The sequence below is a fragment of the Halichoerus grypus genome, chromosome X (genome assembly GCF_964656455.1).
Source record: "Halichoerus grypus chromosome X, mHalGry1.hap1.1, whole genome shotgun sequence".
NCBI lineage: Eukaryota > Metazoa > Chordata > Mammalia > Carnivora > Phocidae > Halichoerus > Halichoerus grypus.
In genome coordinates this window covers 86207566-86225402 of record NC_135727.1, presented here as the reverse complement: position 1 = coordinate 86225402, position 17837 = coordinate 86207566, and the positions used below count along the sequence as shown (strand labels likewise).

The following is a 17837-nucleotide window of genomic DNA, read 5'->3' as shown; positions in this document are numbered from 1 at the left end:
CAGGAGAAAAGTCGGACTGCTGTCTAATGCCTGAAGCACTTGAGGCTGCTCTAAAGGCTGTGTTACATATTGTTGTTCCATTGCCACTGGTTGCAACGGTTCTTGCAAAGGAGGTATAATCTGTACTGTGTTTATAATGGCCTTTGACATACCTGGTAATGGCTGAACCTGGTTAGGTGCCTATGAAGGAGGTAACCGCTGCTGGAAAGCAGCATGGTGGCTACCCAAAGACTGCTGCTGATTTATGGGACCTTCTTGAATAGACAACTGATGGCTTTTCTGTGCTTGTCTATAAGATGAATAAGTCGTCCATCTGCTGATGCTGAATGAAAGCTGAATGAGAAACCTGGCTTGGTGTTAGATGTGATTGCAAAAGCTGTGTAGAAAAGTGTGGGGGCTGGATCCGGGTCTGTGAGGAAGCCTATTGAATGAAGGACATCTGCACAGGGTGTTGAAGCTGCCCTTCCACGGCCCTCTGAGATGTAATGCTAATTGACTGGGCTTCTAGCTGCCGGTGTCTAAAATGGACATCTGCTTGTGATGGAGCTGCTGAGTGCCGGACATAAATAAAGGCTCCATAAAATGTGTCTGTGTTTCTAAGGGTGATGTTAAAAATGGCTTTTGCTCCAACTTTGAAGAATTGCTACCTTAGGGTGGTGTTAAATAGGCTTGTTGGTCAGAAGTCTGTGCTATAAAGGTGGTACTGGGTGTAACTTCTGATCCGCAGAGTCTGTAATATGTATGTGCTTGCTATCAGGAGAGCTTACTGTATACACTTACTGGGTCATGAAGGTTGCCCGTTCAGTTGTCTGGATGGTGTAAACAGTTCGTGCTGAATAATGGGCATGCTCAAGAGGCAGTACCTGGTAAGCAAACTGTTCTATAGATTGCACAGAGTAAGCTCCTTGGATCTTATATGCTGGCTGGTCTGGAAAAGGTGATGAAACCCGAGGCTGTACTGGAAAAGCAGGTTGCCCTTGGCCTAGGGCCAAATAAGAGGGCTGTACCACAGGTGGGACTGGAGAAGAAGTCTGCATAGAATGGGTTGACTATGATCCTGGTGGTTGCACAGTGTAAAGAGAATACTGTGGGGCTGGCAGTGAATAAACAGGCTGTGCTGGAGCCTGGATTGGGTAAGTTAGCTGTGATGGGTAAGAAGCTTGTTCCTGGGGGCAACGGCAGCTGCCCAGGAGCCTTCAGTGGGAAGGATGGCAGTTCTGCAGGTGGTCCTGGATAAGCATGTTCAACAGAATAAGATGGCTATTCCAGGGACTGAATCACACTTTCAATACCACCCCTTGGCTGCTGCTCACTTGCATGAGCTTCAGACACTCGTAGAATACAATCCTGCTGAAACTTTTTGTAGTGATGCCATAATCTTAAGGTTGTAAAATTAATGGCTGCTGCTGCATAGAGGCTTGGAAACAAGGTTTCTTCAAATGCACAGTCTGGCTTTGTGGTGCTAAAGAACCTAGAGCTATCGATTCCTGATGCAGGACTGGATATGGGTGGGGTACTGAATGTATCTTTTGTGGAGGCTGATTGGCCCCCGAATGCCCCCCAGTGGAATTAGAAGGGAACTGAGCTGTACCAGCAACATTCTGTGCACTGCTCAGGTAATGGGCAGAATGACTTGACAAAGCTTGAGGACAATAAACCAGTAAGAAACTAGAAGTCTGATTAGCATCTGGTGATACGGTCAACGCCTGCTTTCCATTTCTAGGGCCAGGCTCAAGTTGAAGACCAACTGTTAGATGCTCGGAAGTCATTTGTGAAGCAGGCAATGTCTGAGGAGAAACTACAGAAAGACTGGTTGTGGAACTCCAATAACTGGCAAGTCTAAAGTCATAGATTAGGCTGAAGTTTGTCCATCTGCTCCAAGGTCAGCTGCAGTTCCTGGTTCTTGGTGCAAAGAAAATTCAAATTATAAATGCATATACCATGCCAATTTTAATGGGCCTGTCCCAGACAGAATGACAGATAAAATAATGCTATGTTCTAAAAATTTTAGCAAGTTATTAAAAAGGTGCTGGGTATAGTTTTAGTACTACAAAAATCCTTAATACCATGAATAAATGATAGTTGAATACATTAAGGGATTGAGACCAGTCCCAGTAATATACTGCTCATGGCTTCTCATTTATTTCACTTGCCACATAACTCATTCAAACCCTGGCAGAGATTCAGAGTAACTGAATCTAACACTTTCACACACCAGACACTGGAAGTTCCAAGAAAAAGCTCAAAAGAATTTCAGTATCATAGCTAAAATGAACACAGAAGCTCTCTAAAGAGGAGAGCAGAGAGTTGGCTGAATAAATATAGGTTGGCTGCAGTAATTCCTAGAACTTGAACTACCACATTCATAAGAAGACACCAATGGTCAAAGTGCTTGCTTATGTGGCTTCTATATGTGCTGAAAAAGTCTAAAAAACAGCATGTGAGGGGCGCCTGGGTGGCTCAGTTGGTTAAGCAACTGCCTTTGGCTCAGGTCATGATCCTGGAGTCCCAGGATTGAGTCCCACATCGGGCTCCCTGCTCAGCAGGGAGTCTGCTTCTCCCTCTGACCCTCCCCACCTCATGCTCTCTCTCCCTATCTCATTCTCTCTCTCAAATAAATAAATAAAATCTTTTAAAAAAAACAGCATGTGATATACAGATGTATATATAAACAAAATTATATATGTATACATAGGGGAAAAAAAGACAAAACTAGTGGCTTTACCCACAAATGTAAACAATAAGATGTTTCTAGCTGGAGAAATAACAGGTGATTTTCACTGTCTATTTTATAATTTCATAGGCTTTATTTTTAAATAGGTAAATAATACTCATAATAATTTTTAAAACTTAAAAAAAATTTGAAAACACATTTTAAAATACACATATCTGCATACTTATGTGGTTGAACCTAAGTTAATTTAAGTGTCCATTCAATATACTTTGCATTAAAATCTTAGGAAGAAACAAATCAAACCACAACAAGAGCTCAATTATGAATATGTATCATGTTACCTACAAACAATAGCCAAATACCAGGCTACTGTCAACTCCATCAGATTAAATTACCCCAGCAGATTTTGAATGTTATCTGACATTTGTCAAGTTACATGTATACCTTCCCCTATAAGACTGTGAACTCCTTGAAGGTAAGAACCATACTTTATTTTATCTTACATCCACAGAAATGGTAGTCATTAAAAATTATTGATGAGCTGTGACTTACTATATACCAATCTCTTAAAAGAAACAGATGTGCCAGCTGCTAACTGAATCATATACAGAGAATGTTCAGACCATCTCATTCCCAAAGAAATAAGGCACACACAAGGGAGGGTGAGGTTGAGAAAAGAAAATGCAGTGATGGCAAAGAAAAGCTGAACCATGTGTCCAGGCCTCATAACCTTGGGAACCAGAATATAATCTTAATATATGAGCTCTCATAAAGACTGTTTACTCCTTCCTTGTCAGAAATGAATAATGCTGACCTTGAGAGTCAAAAAGACAAAAACATTTCTCTCTCCTATAGAAATAAACATGAATCAAAAAAAGCCAAGATCCAATAGAATCAGTATCCAAAATATATAAAGAATTTACATAATTCAGCACCAAAACACACAAATAATCCTATTTAAAATGGGCAGAAGACATGAACAGACATTTCTCCAAAGAAGACATCCAGATGGCCAACAGACACATGAAAAGATGATCAACATCACTCATCATTAGGGAAAAGCAAATCAAAACCACAATGAGCTATCACCTCACACCTGTCAGAATGGCTAAAACCCAAACCACAAGAAACAAGTATTGGCGAGCACATGGAGAAAAAGGAACCCGCTTGGGAATCCCCCGGTGGGGACGCAAACTGGTGCAGCCACTTCCATTACTGGGTACTCCCCCCAAAGAATACAAAAACACTAATTCAAAAAGATATATGCACCCTGATGTTTATAGCAACACTAATTACAACAGCCAAATTATGGAAGTAACCCAAGTGTCCATTGATAGACGAATGGATAAAGATGTGGGGTGTGGGAATGTGTGTGTACGTGTGTGTGCGCGTGTGTGTGTATATATATGTGTGTGTGTGTGTATATATACAGTGTGTGTATATATATATATAGTGTATATATATAGTATTGTGTATACATATATAATGGAATATTATTTGGCCATAAAAAAGAATGAAATCTTGCCATTTGCAACAACATGGAGGGATCTAGAGGGTATAATACTAGGTAAAATAAGTCAGTCAAAGAAAGACATATACCATATGATTTCACTCACATGTGGAATTTAAGAAACAAAACAAAGAAAAAAAGAGACAAAACAAAAAAACAGACTCTTAACTATAGAGAACAAACCAATGGTTACCAGAAAGGGGGGGGCGGATGGGTGAAATAGTTGACTGGGATTAAGAGTACACTTATCATGATGAACACTGAGTAATGTATAGTATTGTTGAATCACTACACCTTCACTACACCTGAAACCTATTAGAACGCTGTATGTTAACTACACTGGAATTTAAATTTTTCAAAAAGCCAAGAATTTTTTTAAAAAGCCAAAAGGTTTTTTATTAATCTTTTTTTTATTATGTTCAGTTAGCCACTGTATAGTACCTCATTAGTTTTTGATGTTGTGTTCAAGGATTCATTAGTTGCGTATAACACCCAGTGCTCATCACAACACGTGCCCTCCTCAATACCCATCACCAAGCTACCCCATCCCCCCACACCCCCTCCCCTCCAGCAACCCTGTTTGTTTCCCGGAGTCCATAGTCTCTCATGGTTCCTCTCCCTCCCTGATTTCTCCCCCTTCAGTTTTCTCTCCCTTCCCCTATGGTCCTCTGTGCCAATCCTTATGTTCCACATATGAGTGAAACCATATGATAATTGTCTTTTTCTGCTTGACTTATTCCACTTAGTATGATCCCTTCCAGTTCCATGCATGTCGATGCAAATGGTGGGTATTCATCCTTTCTGATGGAAAGGCTGAGTAATATGGACCACATCTTCTTTATCCATTCATCTGTTGAAGGGCATCTCAGCTCCTTCCACAGTTTGGCTATTGTGGACATTGCTGTTATGAACATTGGGGTGCAGGTGTCCCTTCTTTTCCCTACATCTATATCTTTGGGGTAAATACCTAGTAGTACAATTGCTGAGTCATAGGGTAGCTCTATTTTTAACATCTTGAGGAACCTCCATAAATTTAGATGAAAGTGCTAAAAACTATAAGTCTATAAAATATTATTTCTAATTAACTATGAAAGAAATCCCTCCAGGGGTGCCTGGGTGGCTCAGTCACTTAAGCGTCTGCCTTCGGTTCAGGTCATGATCCCAGGGTCCTGGGATTGAGACCCGCATTGGGCTCCCTGCTCATGGGGAAGTCTGCTTCTCCCTCTCCCTCTGCCCCGCCCACCCCCCCCCCAAGCTCGTGTGCACTCTCTCTCTCTCTCAAATAAATAAATAAAATCTGGGAAAAAAAAGAAAGAAATCCCTCCACATTCACACTGGGCTAGAAAAATCTAATACAAAGAACAAATCATCATCACCAAGAGCAAGAGATCTGAGTCCTAAATAAATTTGTTTATCCATCTATGGAGTTCTCACTTTCTTTTCCAATTATACAAGCAGTGTCTCAAGGTTCTAGTTTCACAATGTTAGGCACATCCTCAAGAACATCTTTGGTGAAGGAAAGCATAAACAACTTTTGGCTTTCAGTGTGTTTTATACAAACTATAAGGAATTTATGAAAGAGAGCCTTTGCCTGTCAGAAAATCTAGGCAGTGTTCAATATGTTTAACTGAATACAGAGCCTCTAAAATATATCTTACCTTTATCTGTGAGACTTTCTGGACAGTTAATGGGGAAACCTGGGGTTGTGAGACAACCGGAGGTCCAAGGACATGTACAGGCAAAACAGTGGACTGACCTTGAACCAAAGGCAAAATGTGGGGCTGAGTCAGCTTTGGCTGCTGTTGCAACTGTTAAATAAGAAAAAAATATATTAAAGATAAACTCTCCCATTTACAGTAAATATATATGGATTATATATTTAAAATTGTAACAGTTCACCTCACCCCTGAAATCTGCTGGTAATGTCCTACTAGCTGCTGGGATGGATAAATCATCCCTGGAACATTTATTTCAGCCTGTGGGATGTTGGAAACCACTTGAGAGCCCATCATCTGGTCTGAGGAATAGGCTATACTGGGCTGACTTGAAGTATCTGAGTGTATAGCAGATCCAACTCCTGCCTCGGACAAATTGTCACCTACGACAAAGAAAATAAGCAACAGGTAGAAGGAAAATCTTGAAACACAAGGTCCAAATGGCATAGAAAATAAGTGTTTTCTATGTTTTTTTTTACTCTGACAACCTGAGACAACTTGAAATAAAACATGTACATTACACAGTTAACCAAAAAACATTATGTAAACTCTCCATGCTGAAACTGTGGTACAACTAAAATTTTCTTAGTAGAGCAAACCTAAAAACAAAGAATCACATAAAAATCAACTCCTTTTGCTGGCCATTATCATTTATACTGAAAAATACTCATAAGTCACAGGAACTGGCAATACCAGTTACTTCCAGAACTGCATAAAGTCAAAAGAGATGACGACTAAAATAAGGAAGGCTAAGTGAAAGGATTGTGAGAAGGAGTTAAATATTTAGATCCCTGTGCCCCACCCTCCATTCCACACCTTTGGGTGATTGCTTCTCCCCTACCCAACTAATTTCATTTACTAATTTCAGTAAAATCTAAGTGTCATATTCTCATTCTCCTAGAACCTGGCTAGAAAATAATACTGTCTTTATAGAACAATTAGTTATTACTATGAAAATACTCTGTCCTTCTAGAGAAGAGGATGCATTACAGCAGAAAAATTAGAGGAACTATGATAATTTTATACTTGAGCCTAAAATACAAAGGATCTTAAAATCTAGAAAATTCCTTCTTGAAGAATACATTTTCCCTTAAATTCCAAACTTTCTTTATTAAAGGATTTACATTAGACCTTTAAGAATAGTAAAAAGATTATAATCCTTACTCAATTAGCACCTTGGACAGGTCACATAACAAAAGTTTCTTAATTTTAAAATAAGGAAACTAGCTGGCTTGTCTATTTCAGGGATTTTGTAAAAGGACTGATGAAATGATAGATAACAGAATGCTTTGAAAAACACAAAAGTAGGGGCGCCTGGGTGGCTCAGTCATTAAGCGTCTGCCTTTGGCTCAGGTCATGATTCCGGGGTCCTGGGATCGAGCGCCGCATTGGGCTCCCTGCTCAGCGGGAAGCCTGCTTCTCCCTCTCCCACTCCCCCTGCTTGTGTTCCCTCTCTCACTGTGTCTCTCTCTGTCAAATAAATAAATAAAATCTTAAAAAAAAAGAAAAACACAAAAGTACTATTTTGAGATAAGGGAATACAATTACACATTTGTTTGCTTTTATAAATTTTAACTGTTACCTGTAACAGAGGAGCAGTGCTGCTGTGGTTTTCTTTGTAGAAGCTGTTGTCGAACATGTTGATCAACTTCAGTTTCTTCACATTCAGCCCCAGTGTGCTGAGCAGGAGCAGGGGGCAAAGCTGTATTCTGGGGCTGAGGGAGTACATTCCCTGCAGACTTGCACTGGGATTCCCTGCGTTCTTCCAAACAGCCAGCTGGCTTCTTCTCCCTCGTCTTCTTTATCAGGGTGACCCGGTCTCTAATGGACTTAGCAACAGCTTTGGAATCACTTTCATGAAAGAATCCTGACTTGACCTACAAACAAAACATAAGCAAACTACATCTTTAACATTTACGATTTTAACTTTTTACTAGCAGAGTTATTTTGTGCCCCCAAAATCCAAATGCTATTAAATAACAGTTAATTTGTTTACATGTTCCTTCTTTTTTTCAATTCAATATAACTGACAGTTTCAGGTGTACATCATAGTGATTCAATATTTTGGATGTACATCTATGTTCTTTCTTAATCAGACATACATAAATTCAGAGCCTTTAATCAGCAAAAGAAAAACAATACCATTACCAAACATTGTTAAAATAATTCTGGCTTTAAACAAAAACAAATAACTTGATGTTTCAGTACATGCAGTCTTATTACAGATCATTTGTGACTGTCATTAAGGTTTGTGAAAGATTAAAAAGGTTTCCTTATTCAACAACATTAAGTGCCTACAATGTGCCCAGTACTGGACTCCAGAGACATATAAGTTACTATGTCGGTCCTTTGTCCTGTATGAGCACACAATCTGGTGGTAAGATGGTACAAATTTAACTTAAAATAAGGTAGAAATGAGCTGCTGCAAAAGCCCTAAAGGAAAAAGTAGAGACAGCGTCACAGAGAAAGGTAAACTCTGACTTGAATTAAAACAAAAAAAGGAACTTGCTGGCTATTAAGGGAGATGTGGACGAAGTTTAGAGATCCACACTCTAGGCAAAGGGAAATATGCTCACAGCAAAGTACTACATCTTACCAGGCATTAGAAGAGTGAGAGAAGAGAAGTTAAGGGCTTGCTGTCTGAGAAGAGCAGGGCTGAGTAGCAGAGAAGATGACTTGAGGAGGTGTCATGGCATATCATTCTCAGTCCTACAATCTGTTTTTTAAAGCATGTCTTGGGGGTCTGCAGACTCAGGGAAATTTCGTGGTAGTTGAAAGATGATTAAAATGTTAGATGGAATCCATATATTTAATTTCACTCCCTCCCGAAGCTCCAAAAAAACCCCATACTAAATGGATTTTTAAGCTGTAAACCCAGAAGGATAGGGAGAATAAGAGAAAGACAACAGCAACAACATTTTGGACACTCCGGAATGTGGAAAACAGATTAAGTAATAAGTGACCTAACAGTCCTGAAAAAGGTGAACTAGGGAAAGCTGAGAAGCATTATCACTTATACTGAAAAATACTCATAAGGCACAGAAACTGGCAATACCAGTTACTTCCAGAACTGGGTGAAGTCAAAAGAGATGACTAAAATAAGGAAAACTAAGTGAAAGGGTTGTGAGAAGCAGTTAAATGTTTAGATCCCTGTGCCCCACCTTCCATTCCACACCTTTGGATGATTGATTCTCCCCCTACCCAAGAAGCCTGGAGTTTTGTTCTCTGGAGAGGGTAAAAGAGAGGATCTCTGGACTATGGAACACCAGGCACAGTCGAGGGTAAGGCTACCATGTGGAAAACAAGATTAAATGAGCGTATGTATGCTGAATGCCATATGCAGAAACCTTTAGCCCTTTTCCCCACTTGACTACCAAAATACCAGTAACCAGACCCTAACCCTTCAGGAAGGACTTCAAAAGATGATTCTCTGGGGAATCTGACCAATCCAAGAAGACAGACCTACAAATATTGATACCAGAGATTCCCTAATTAAAGATACCATCCAGATACCCTATGGTACAGGTTAAAGTTAACAAGTCTGACACAAGCAAACACATCATCCAATAAGTCCCTGTGGTCAGCAAAATTATGGCCCCTCAAAGATGTCCCATCCTAATCCTCAAACTTGTGAATATAATGAGATATCACTCTCATTATTTTGCTATGAACAGCTGACCTTAAAATAGGGAAATTATCTGGGTGAGCCTTTTACCAGCTGGTAACTCTAGGATTCAACATGACATTGCTGACTTTGAAGATGGAGTGGGGATACATGAAAGGACTGAAAAGCAGCCTCTAGGAATAGAAAGTGACCACCAGCTAATAGCCACCAAGGAAACAGGGGCCTCAGTCTTACAACCATAAGGAATTGAATTCTGCCAACAACTCGAAAGCAGTCCCCACCCCACCCCCACTCCCCTCACCCTCCCCACCAAGAGCCTCCACATAAAAGCCCAGGCCACCAACACCTTGATTTCAGCCTGTGAGATCCTAAGCAGAGAATCCAGTGAAGCCCACTAGGACTTTTTATCTCCAGAACTGAGATAATAAATGGGTGTTGCTTTAAGCCACTAAATTTGTGGTAATTTATTACAGAGCAACAGAAAAAAATATAGTCTCCTATAATCTATTAATTATGAGCAACTAGCCAAGAATTATCAGAAATATCAGAAAAGCCTCTAACAAGAAGACAGAGCACAAAACCAACAAAAGCAAAACAGCAATTTGAAGAAAAGAGACTATACAGGGAGAAAAAATGTTAAAAACACTCTCTTTACTTACGTTACAGAGAGGTACGATAATATTGCCTCCACAAAACAAAGAACAAGATGTTTACTCTAAGGAAGGAACAGACCAAAAAATAAAAAGGAACTCTTAAAATTAAAAACATGATAGCAGAAATGAAAAACTCAGTTGGAAGGGTTAGAAGGTAAAGTTGGTAATATCTGCCAGAAAGGAGAATAAAAAGACAAAAAGATGGAAACTAGAAAAGTTAAGAACATTGGAGAATTAGTCCAAGAGGTCCAACATCCAAATGATAACAGTTCCAGAAATAAAACAATGGGGAGGAAATCATCAATAAAATACTTCAAGATATTTCCCAGAAACTAAAGGATATGAGTTGACAGATTGGAAGGGTCCACTGAGAATCCAACACGGTGGATGAAAATAGACCCAAATCAAGACACATCACTGTGAAATTTTAGAATACTAAAGAAGAAATAGAAACTACTACAAGCTTCCAGAGAGCAAAAAATGGATCACATGCAAAAGATTCAGAAAATAGAACAACTTTGTACTTCTCAATATCAATACTGAAAGCTAGAAAAGCATGGAACAATGAGTCTAAATTTTTTTTAAAAAAACTGCAACCTAAAATGCCTTAGCCAGCCAAGCAATCAATTAAATATGAATATAGAATAAAAATATTTTCATACATGCAAGTCTCGAAGAATTTACCTCTCATACCCTTTCTTTAAGAAGCAGGCAGAGGAAGTGTGTCACTAAAACAAGAGGGTAAGCCAAGGAAGAGAAAGACATGGGATTTAGGATACATGAAACCCAACAGAAGAGAGGAAGAGAAGTCTAGAAAGATAGTAAAGAGAAATATCAGGATAATAGTTGTGCACCAGATGTCCAAGACAATCATTCCAGATTAGAACAGTATGACTATAAAAATAGACATGTTAAAGGCTATCATCTCCAAGATCCCCAATGTCAATGTTCCATCCTTCTTTTTAACCTGAGGACAGAATGCCCAGGCTAGCCTGGCTCAGACTCTCTGTACTTGGCTAATTTGACTATGTGCTGCCAAAGCTCCTACACACCTTTCCTCCAAGCGCTGCAGCAGCCTGAGTCAGGTGTGGACACACATTCAAACCCACAGAAGTTATCTGCTGTCATCTGCTCTGTAAGGAGGGGGATCATGGGGTGATTAGAAGTAGAGAAGTCAGAGGGGCCCACTCCCCATCCAACCATATTGTTACCAGACAACTAATTTCTGGTCCACACAATGGTCTGCCGGTGACCTGACTGGTGAGCCACATGTGTACTTCCCTGAACTCACTCATGACCTCACCTGCTGACATCCCCAAAAGCGGCTCTTATAAACACTTAGGGAAGCTGAAGCCAGATTATGACTGAGAGACTGTTCAGCTTATGCACTCTTGAGCATCTTCACCTAATAATAACTTCAGTAACCAGCTAGACGTGCACTGGTCACTTACATTTTTAAAACAAAACAATATATTACTTAAACTATAACAAAAAGCAAAGAAATGAGTAACACAAAAGTCAGGGTAGATATTACCTGTAGTGATTAGGGAAGGGAATACAACTGGGAGGGGCATACAGGTGGCTTCTAAGGTACCGGTTATGTTCTATTTCTTAACAAAAGTAGTGTTTTATTATTCTTTATACTGTACGTACAAATTTAATATACTCTGCTGTAGAGATGCATTTCACAATAAAAGAATTTAAATAAAGAAAAGGAGAAAATAGGGAGGAAAAAAGCAATAAGGAGAAAGGAATCAATCAACCCTAATATTATAAAGGGAAGCAGTGGTCGGGGGTAGAGAATAGTGGTAGGATTCACTTACCATTTCATATGCTACTTCCTCAGATGTATCTGTTTCTAAATTGAAACTGAACTCAATAGCTTCATTGTCTTTGTGCTTGCCTTTCAATTTTTTAGGGTCTTCAACCCAGAGTCTTAAAGCCAGGGATGAATTTGAGCAGTCATCTTCCTCTGCCAACTCCACCCTCAGTCCTGTATCCTCAGCAAAAAATGCGTGGTTTAGTAGGTCCCTGATAGACAACCTAATAAACAAAATACGTATCTCATTATCAATTTTTCCAATCATAAACAATATATAGAACTCTTAATTAGTAAACATCAATTATATCAAAGTAACAATCTTATTTTAAATTTCCTATTAATTAGACCATTAATGTGCCTTGTTATAAAAACCAAATCTTATATCCAACTTATTATTTGTCAAGGATGCAAAGAAATCCCAACTAATATGCACTGAAAGTCACCTTAATTAAAGATTATTACCAGTAGCATATCTAGATACTGAAGTTTAACACACCTATAAGTATGCCTAGAGAACTGGAGAAGTGCTGCAGTGTATGTTAGGTGGAGTGACTAGTTTCCCTAAGCCACTGACTTAAGTTACTAAAACTCAAACAACAGATTGTCAGCAAAGGAAACTAGTATGGTGATTAACATAACAATAAAAAAATTTTTAAAAAAGGAAACTAAAAACTCTTCTGGATATATAACCTCTAAAGGAAATCAGAAATTCAAACTCTTTACAAACATTATAAATAGAAGTCATTGACTCCATTAACAATAATCTAGTCAGTGTACTTCACTCTTGAGAGAATGCCATGAATGAAACTAATTTAGTTCAGCAAAGTCCCATGGTTTTCCTCAAGTATCTAAGTCTAGTGTTTTAGGCCAAAGTATACATGCAATGGAAACACCTCTACCTAATATTAGAGATTAACCATCTCTGAGAGAAAAAAAAAAAAGGACAGGGGTTCAAAAGATTCTTTTACAAGATGGGGGGAGTTAATTTCCTTTGCTTGCTTGGACCAATTTCTAAAAACAGATACATAATATCTAATCTATCTATATTATAGGCCAGAGAGAGCTAAAACTAATGTATTTCATAATGTCTACATAGAAAATCTCTCTTATACTATTTAAAACAGATAAAGTACATTGATAGCATGGTATACTGTAAGTTGATGATTTTCAACCCTCCTGATCATTTCTTAGTGATCAAGGGACAAATAATTAAGAGACTATTATAAAAAGAATAAGCTTCCTCAGACTAATTAGTTTTTTTTTTAAAGATTTTATTTATTTATTTGAGAGAGAGAGAATGAGAGAGAGCACATGAGAGGGGGGAGGGTCAGAGGGAGAAGCAGACTCCCTGCCGAGCAGGGAGCCGGGTGCGGGACTCGATCCAGGGACTCCAGGATCATGACCTGAGCCGAAAGCAGTCGCTTAACCAACTGAGCCACCCAGGCGCCCCTCAGACTAATTAGTTTTAAGGCTAAGGTGAGATGTGACACAACCAAGAGGCGCCTGAGTGGCTCAGTCGGTTAAGTGTCTGCCTTTGGCTCAGGTCATGGTCTCAGGGTCCTGGGATCCAGCCCTGTGTCTGGTGCTCTGCTCAGCAGGGAGCTTGCTTCTCCCTCTCCTTCTACCCCTCCCCCTCCTCTCACACACGCTCTCTCTCTCTCTCTCAAATAAATAGGTAAAATCTTAAAAAGAAGAAGATACAACCAAGTTAAGCCCTCTGCCTTTCAATGAAAAGGTTGCCTATGTATTTTTCCTATCGAATAATTACAGTAATAGCAGAAGATACCATTAAATACTACTCTGTTATTTTATATGCATTATATTTTTAATCATCAAAATAAATACCTGCTTTGAGAAACATCTAAGTAACTTCCTCAAGATCACACTGGCTAAGTGTGAGTCCACATTTGAATCTTAGTCTGATGTAGAAGTCTGTGCTCTTTCTAATATACTAATATGCCATGAATCCTTTAGAATATCCCAATGTTCTCTGGTAACAAATTTACAGTTAAAATGCTGCAAAAGCAATAATCAGAATCCAAACTAAAATGGCTACTTCCGCTTAATACAACTGACCCTCAAACACCATTGGGAGGGGACTGGGGTGCCGACCTCAATTGAAAATCTGTGTCTAACTCCTAACTCCCCAAAAATTTAACTACTAATAGCCTACTGTTGACCAGAAACCTTACCAATAACATAAACAGTTGATTAACACATATTTTGTATGTGTTATATACTGTATTATGTTATGTATTATATACTGTATTTTTACAATAAAGGTAAAGAAAATATTAAGAAAACCATAAGGAAGAGAAAATACATTTACAGTATTGTACAATATGTTATTCAAGGGTCAACTGCATTTTTAGACTCACTTAAAAAAAAGCATGCCTAAACTCTTACAACTCAAAAACAGCCACAACAACAAAAAAATAAATGACCTAATTTTAAAAAGGGCAAGTGACTTGAACAGACATATCTCCAAAGAAGATATACAAATGACCAATAACCGCATGAAAAGATACTCAACATCATTAGTCATTAGGGAAATGCAAATCAAAACCACAATAAGATACCACTTCATAGCCATCAGGATGGCTATTATCAAAAAATGGAAAATAACAAGTGTTGGTGAGGATGTTGACAAACTGGAACCTTCATATGTTGCTGGGAGGAATACAAAATGGTGCAGCCACTGTGGAAAAAATTTGGCGGTTCTTCAAGGAATTAAACATAGTATTACCATATGATCCAGTAATTCCATTCCTAGGTATATAATGAAAAGAATTGAAAGCAGGGATTCAAGCAAATACTTATTCACCAATGTTCATGCAGCATTATTCACCATATAGCCAAAAGGAAAAAATAACCCAAGTGTCCATTAACAGACAAATGGATGGATACACAAAATGTGCTGTGTGTGTGTATGTGTTTCTTCCTTAAAAAGGAAGGAAATTCTGATACATGCTACAACATGGAAATCAACCTTGAAAACGCTATGCTAAGTGAAATAAACCAGACACAAAAGGACAAATATTGTATTGATTCCACTTACATGAGGTACTTAGAGGAAGCAAATTCATAGAGACAGAAAGTAGAATAAAGGTTACCAGGGGTTGAGGGGAAGAGGAATGGAGAGGTAATGGGTACAGAGTCTCTGTTGGGGTGATGAAAAGGTTTTGGAAATAGATAGTGGTGATGGTTGTTTAACAATGTGAATGTGCTTAATGCCACTGAATTGTACACTTAACATATGATTAAAATGGTCAATCTTAGGTTATGTATATTTTACCATAATTAAAATATATAACTACCTAGATATAGCCTGTTGGTACAATAATGTTCGGTAATAAAGCTATAATTAAACAGGCTTTACCTTAGTGGCTTTATATATTCTCAGATATACAACATTAAACTTAGAAAACTAATAAAAATGGGGGACAGTCAATAAAATATGGGCGAAAATAATTTCTGTAAAGGACCTTTATTAATCATAAAGGAGGTAAAAAATCAAAAGACTAACCCACTGATTTAACTCGCAACTGTCCAAAGCTCAAATTAACAGGAAATATAAGCTAAGACTAAAGGGATGTATCCATAAGAAAAACACAAATTGGGTTACAAATAAACTTAGAATACTACTTCTTGAACAAAAACAGCCCTATCTGCTTTACCATTATCATGACACAAGGACATTGGTCAAATATGAAACATCTGATAAGTTGATGGTCAATTTTTTTAAGTTATCATTTTTTTCTAAGTACTTACCTGAAGGTGACACTGCAGAAGCTCTCTACTATCAACTGTTAGAAGCAAGTTAACCTGGGGGGCCTCAGTGACTGTTAAACTGAAGGGTGAAGGTGATGAAAACTTGTCACAACACACACAAACAAAACCCAAATTTCAGTTCAAGAAAAATTCAGCACATGATATCAAAGTCCAAAATGGCAAACAACATGCACTGATATACTTCACTCTAGACAGTATGGTTTGTGTTCCATTCAAAAGTAATACCCAGTATTAATCAAAGGTCAAAAAATGACCCAGTCCAAGGTAAGAGTTTAATGTATCCATCGGTTATGTCATTTCACTACATTTGTGCCCACCTTTCTGATTTGTTTTGGCGAATACATCCTTCAATGATTTCTTTCACCTCAGGATCAGTGACTTTATTGAAACTGGCTGGCTTTATGCCCTGGGAGAAGAAAAATTGTTTCTAGTCACAAATAAAGCAACTGAAAGCTCAAGTCAACATAACATTATTAACGTAATTTTTACCACTAAACCATATTCAAGCTTTAAATGAGATAAATATATACATACAGTGTAAGTTTAACAATTTTTTGATGAAGATATTGTCACGGTTCTAATAGTCTACAACTAACAGTGAAAAATTATGAACAATCTAAATTTCCAACAACGGAGATATAAATTATGTGATCTACATATATGCTAATCTTACACAAAAACCAAAAATATTCTCAAAGTATTTAATAACATGGATAATTCTCATATTGCAACATTAAGTAGGGAATAAATATTTGATCCCAAAATATACATGCAAGTATAACCCCAATTAACAAACTATAATAAACAAGTCTTCCAGAATGGCTAGAAGCAATGAACAATCAATATATATGTATGCATGAAAATATATATATATATATAAACTTTTGAGAAATCTGTATTATTTTTACCATTAAGCAATAGTAAAATATTGAGAGAAACTCAAGCTAATTATCAGGTTCTAGGAGTTCAATAATAAATTAGTAAGGTCAGGGCGCCTGGGTGGCTCAGTCAGTTAAGCGGCTGCCTTCGGCTCAGGTCATGATCCCAGGGTCCTGGGATCGAGTCCCACATCGGGCTCCCTGCTCAGCGGGGAGCCTTCTTCTCCCTCTCCCTCTGCCTGCCTCTCTGCCTATTTGTGCTGCTCTCTATCTCTCTGTCAAATAAATAAATAAATAAATAAAATCTTAAAAAAATAAATAAAAATAAATTAGTAAGGTCCAGACAATTAAAAATGTTTCTGTAACTGTTAGCTGCCTACATCTGCTTATTTTATATTCTATTACCCTTAAATAATGAATTTTAAATTAAAAAAAATAATCATTAGGGGCGCCTGGGTGGCACAGTTGGTTGAGCATCCGACTCTTGGTTTCGGCTCAGATCATGATCTTGGGGTCCTGGGATCAAGCCCTGAGTTGGATTCTGTGCTCAGCATGGAGTCTGCTTGAGATTCTCTCCCCCCCACCCCTCCCACTCGTGCTCTTTCCCTCTCTCTCTAAAATAAGTAAATAAATTTTTAAAAAATCATTACAGTCATCTAACAGAAAACTCCAAATTAATCTAAAAGGAGAAAGATACCATAGAATCATTGTCATGGAATGAGGCAATCTAAAACCTAGTTCTGGGTCTGACATACTACTTCACAGGATGCTGAATCAGAAAGCCCAGTATCACACACTAGACAAATTTGGAGAGATTAGGAGTTAACTTGGATCTCAAGTTCTTTTTTTTTTATTATGTTATGTTACTCACCATACATTACATCATTAGTTTTTGATGTAGTGTTCCACGCTTCATCATTTTTGTGTAACACCCAGTGCTCCATTCAGTACGTGCCCTCTTTAATACCCATCACCAGGCTAACGCATCCCCCAACCCCCCTCCCTTCTAGAACCCTCAGTTTGTTTCTCAGAGTCCATAGTCTCTCATGGTTCATCTCCCCCTCCAATTTCCCCTCCTTCGTTTTTCCCTTCCTGCTATCTTCTTCTTCTTCTTTTTTTTTTTTTTAACATATAATGTATTATTTGTTTCAGAGGTACAGGTCTAGAT

At 38.3% G+C, this 17837-nt stretch overlaps 1 protein-coding gene across 4 annotated transcripts in view; it reads right to left on the bottom strand.

The window, feature by feature from the left end:
* Nucleotides 1-17837, bottom strand: part of WNK3 (WNK lysine deficient protein kinase 3) — a 164472-nt gene that overhangs the window by 97194 nt on the left and 49441 nt on the right. For all 4 annotated transcript variants that reach the window (XM_078065306.1, XM_078065307.1, XM_078065305.1 and 1 more), the window contains 5 exons: nt 16109-16197; nt 12001-12220; nt 7482-7776; nt 6089-6282; nt 5843-5992 (listed from right to left, as the gene is read on the bottom strand). In XM_078065306.1, coding sequence (XP_077921432.1) covers nt 5843-5992; nt 6089-6282; nt 7482-7776; nt 12001-12220; nt 16109-16197 — 948 coding nt within the window. The remainder of the gene's footprint in view (nt 1-5842; nt 5993-6088; nt 6283-7481; nt 7777-12000; nt 12221-16108; nt 16198-17837) is intronic.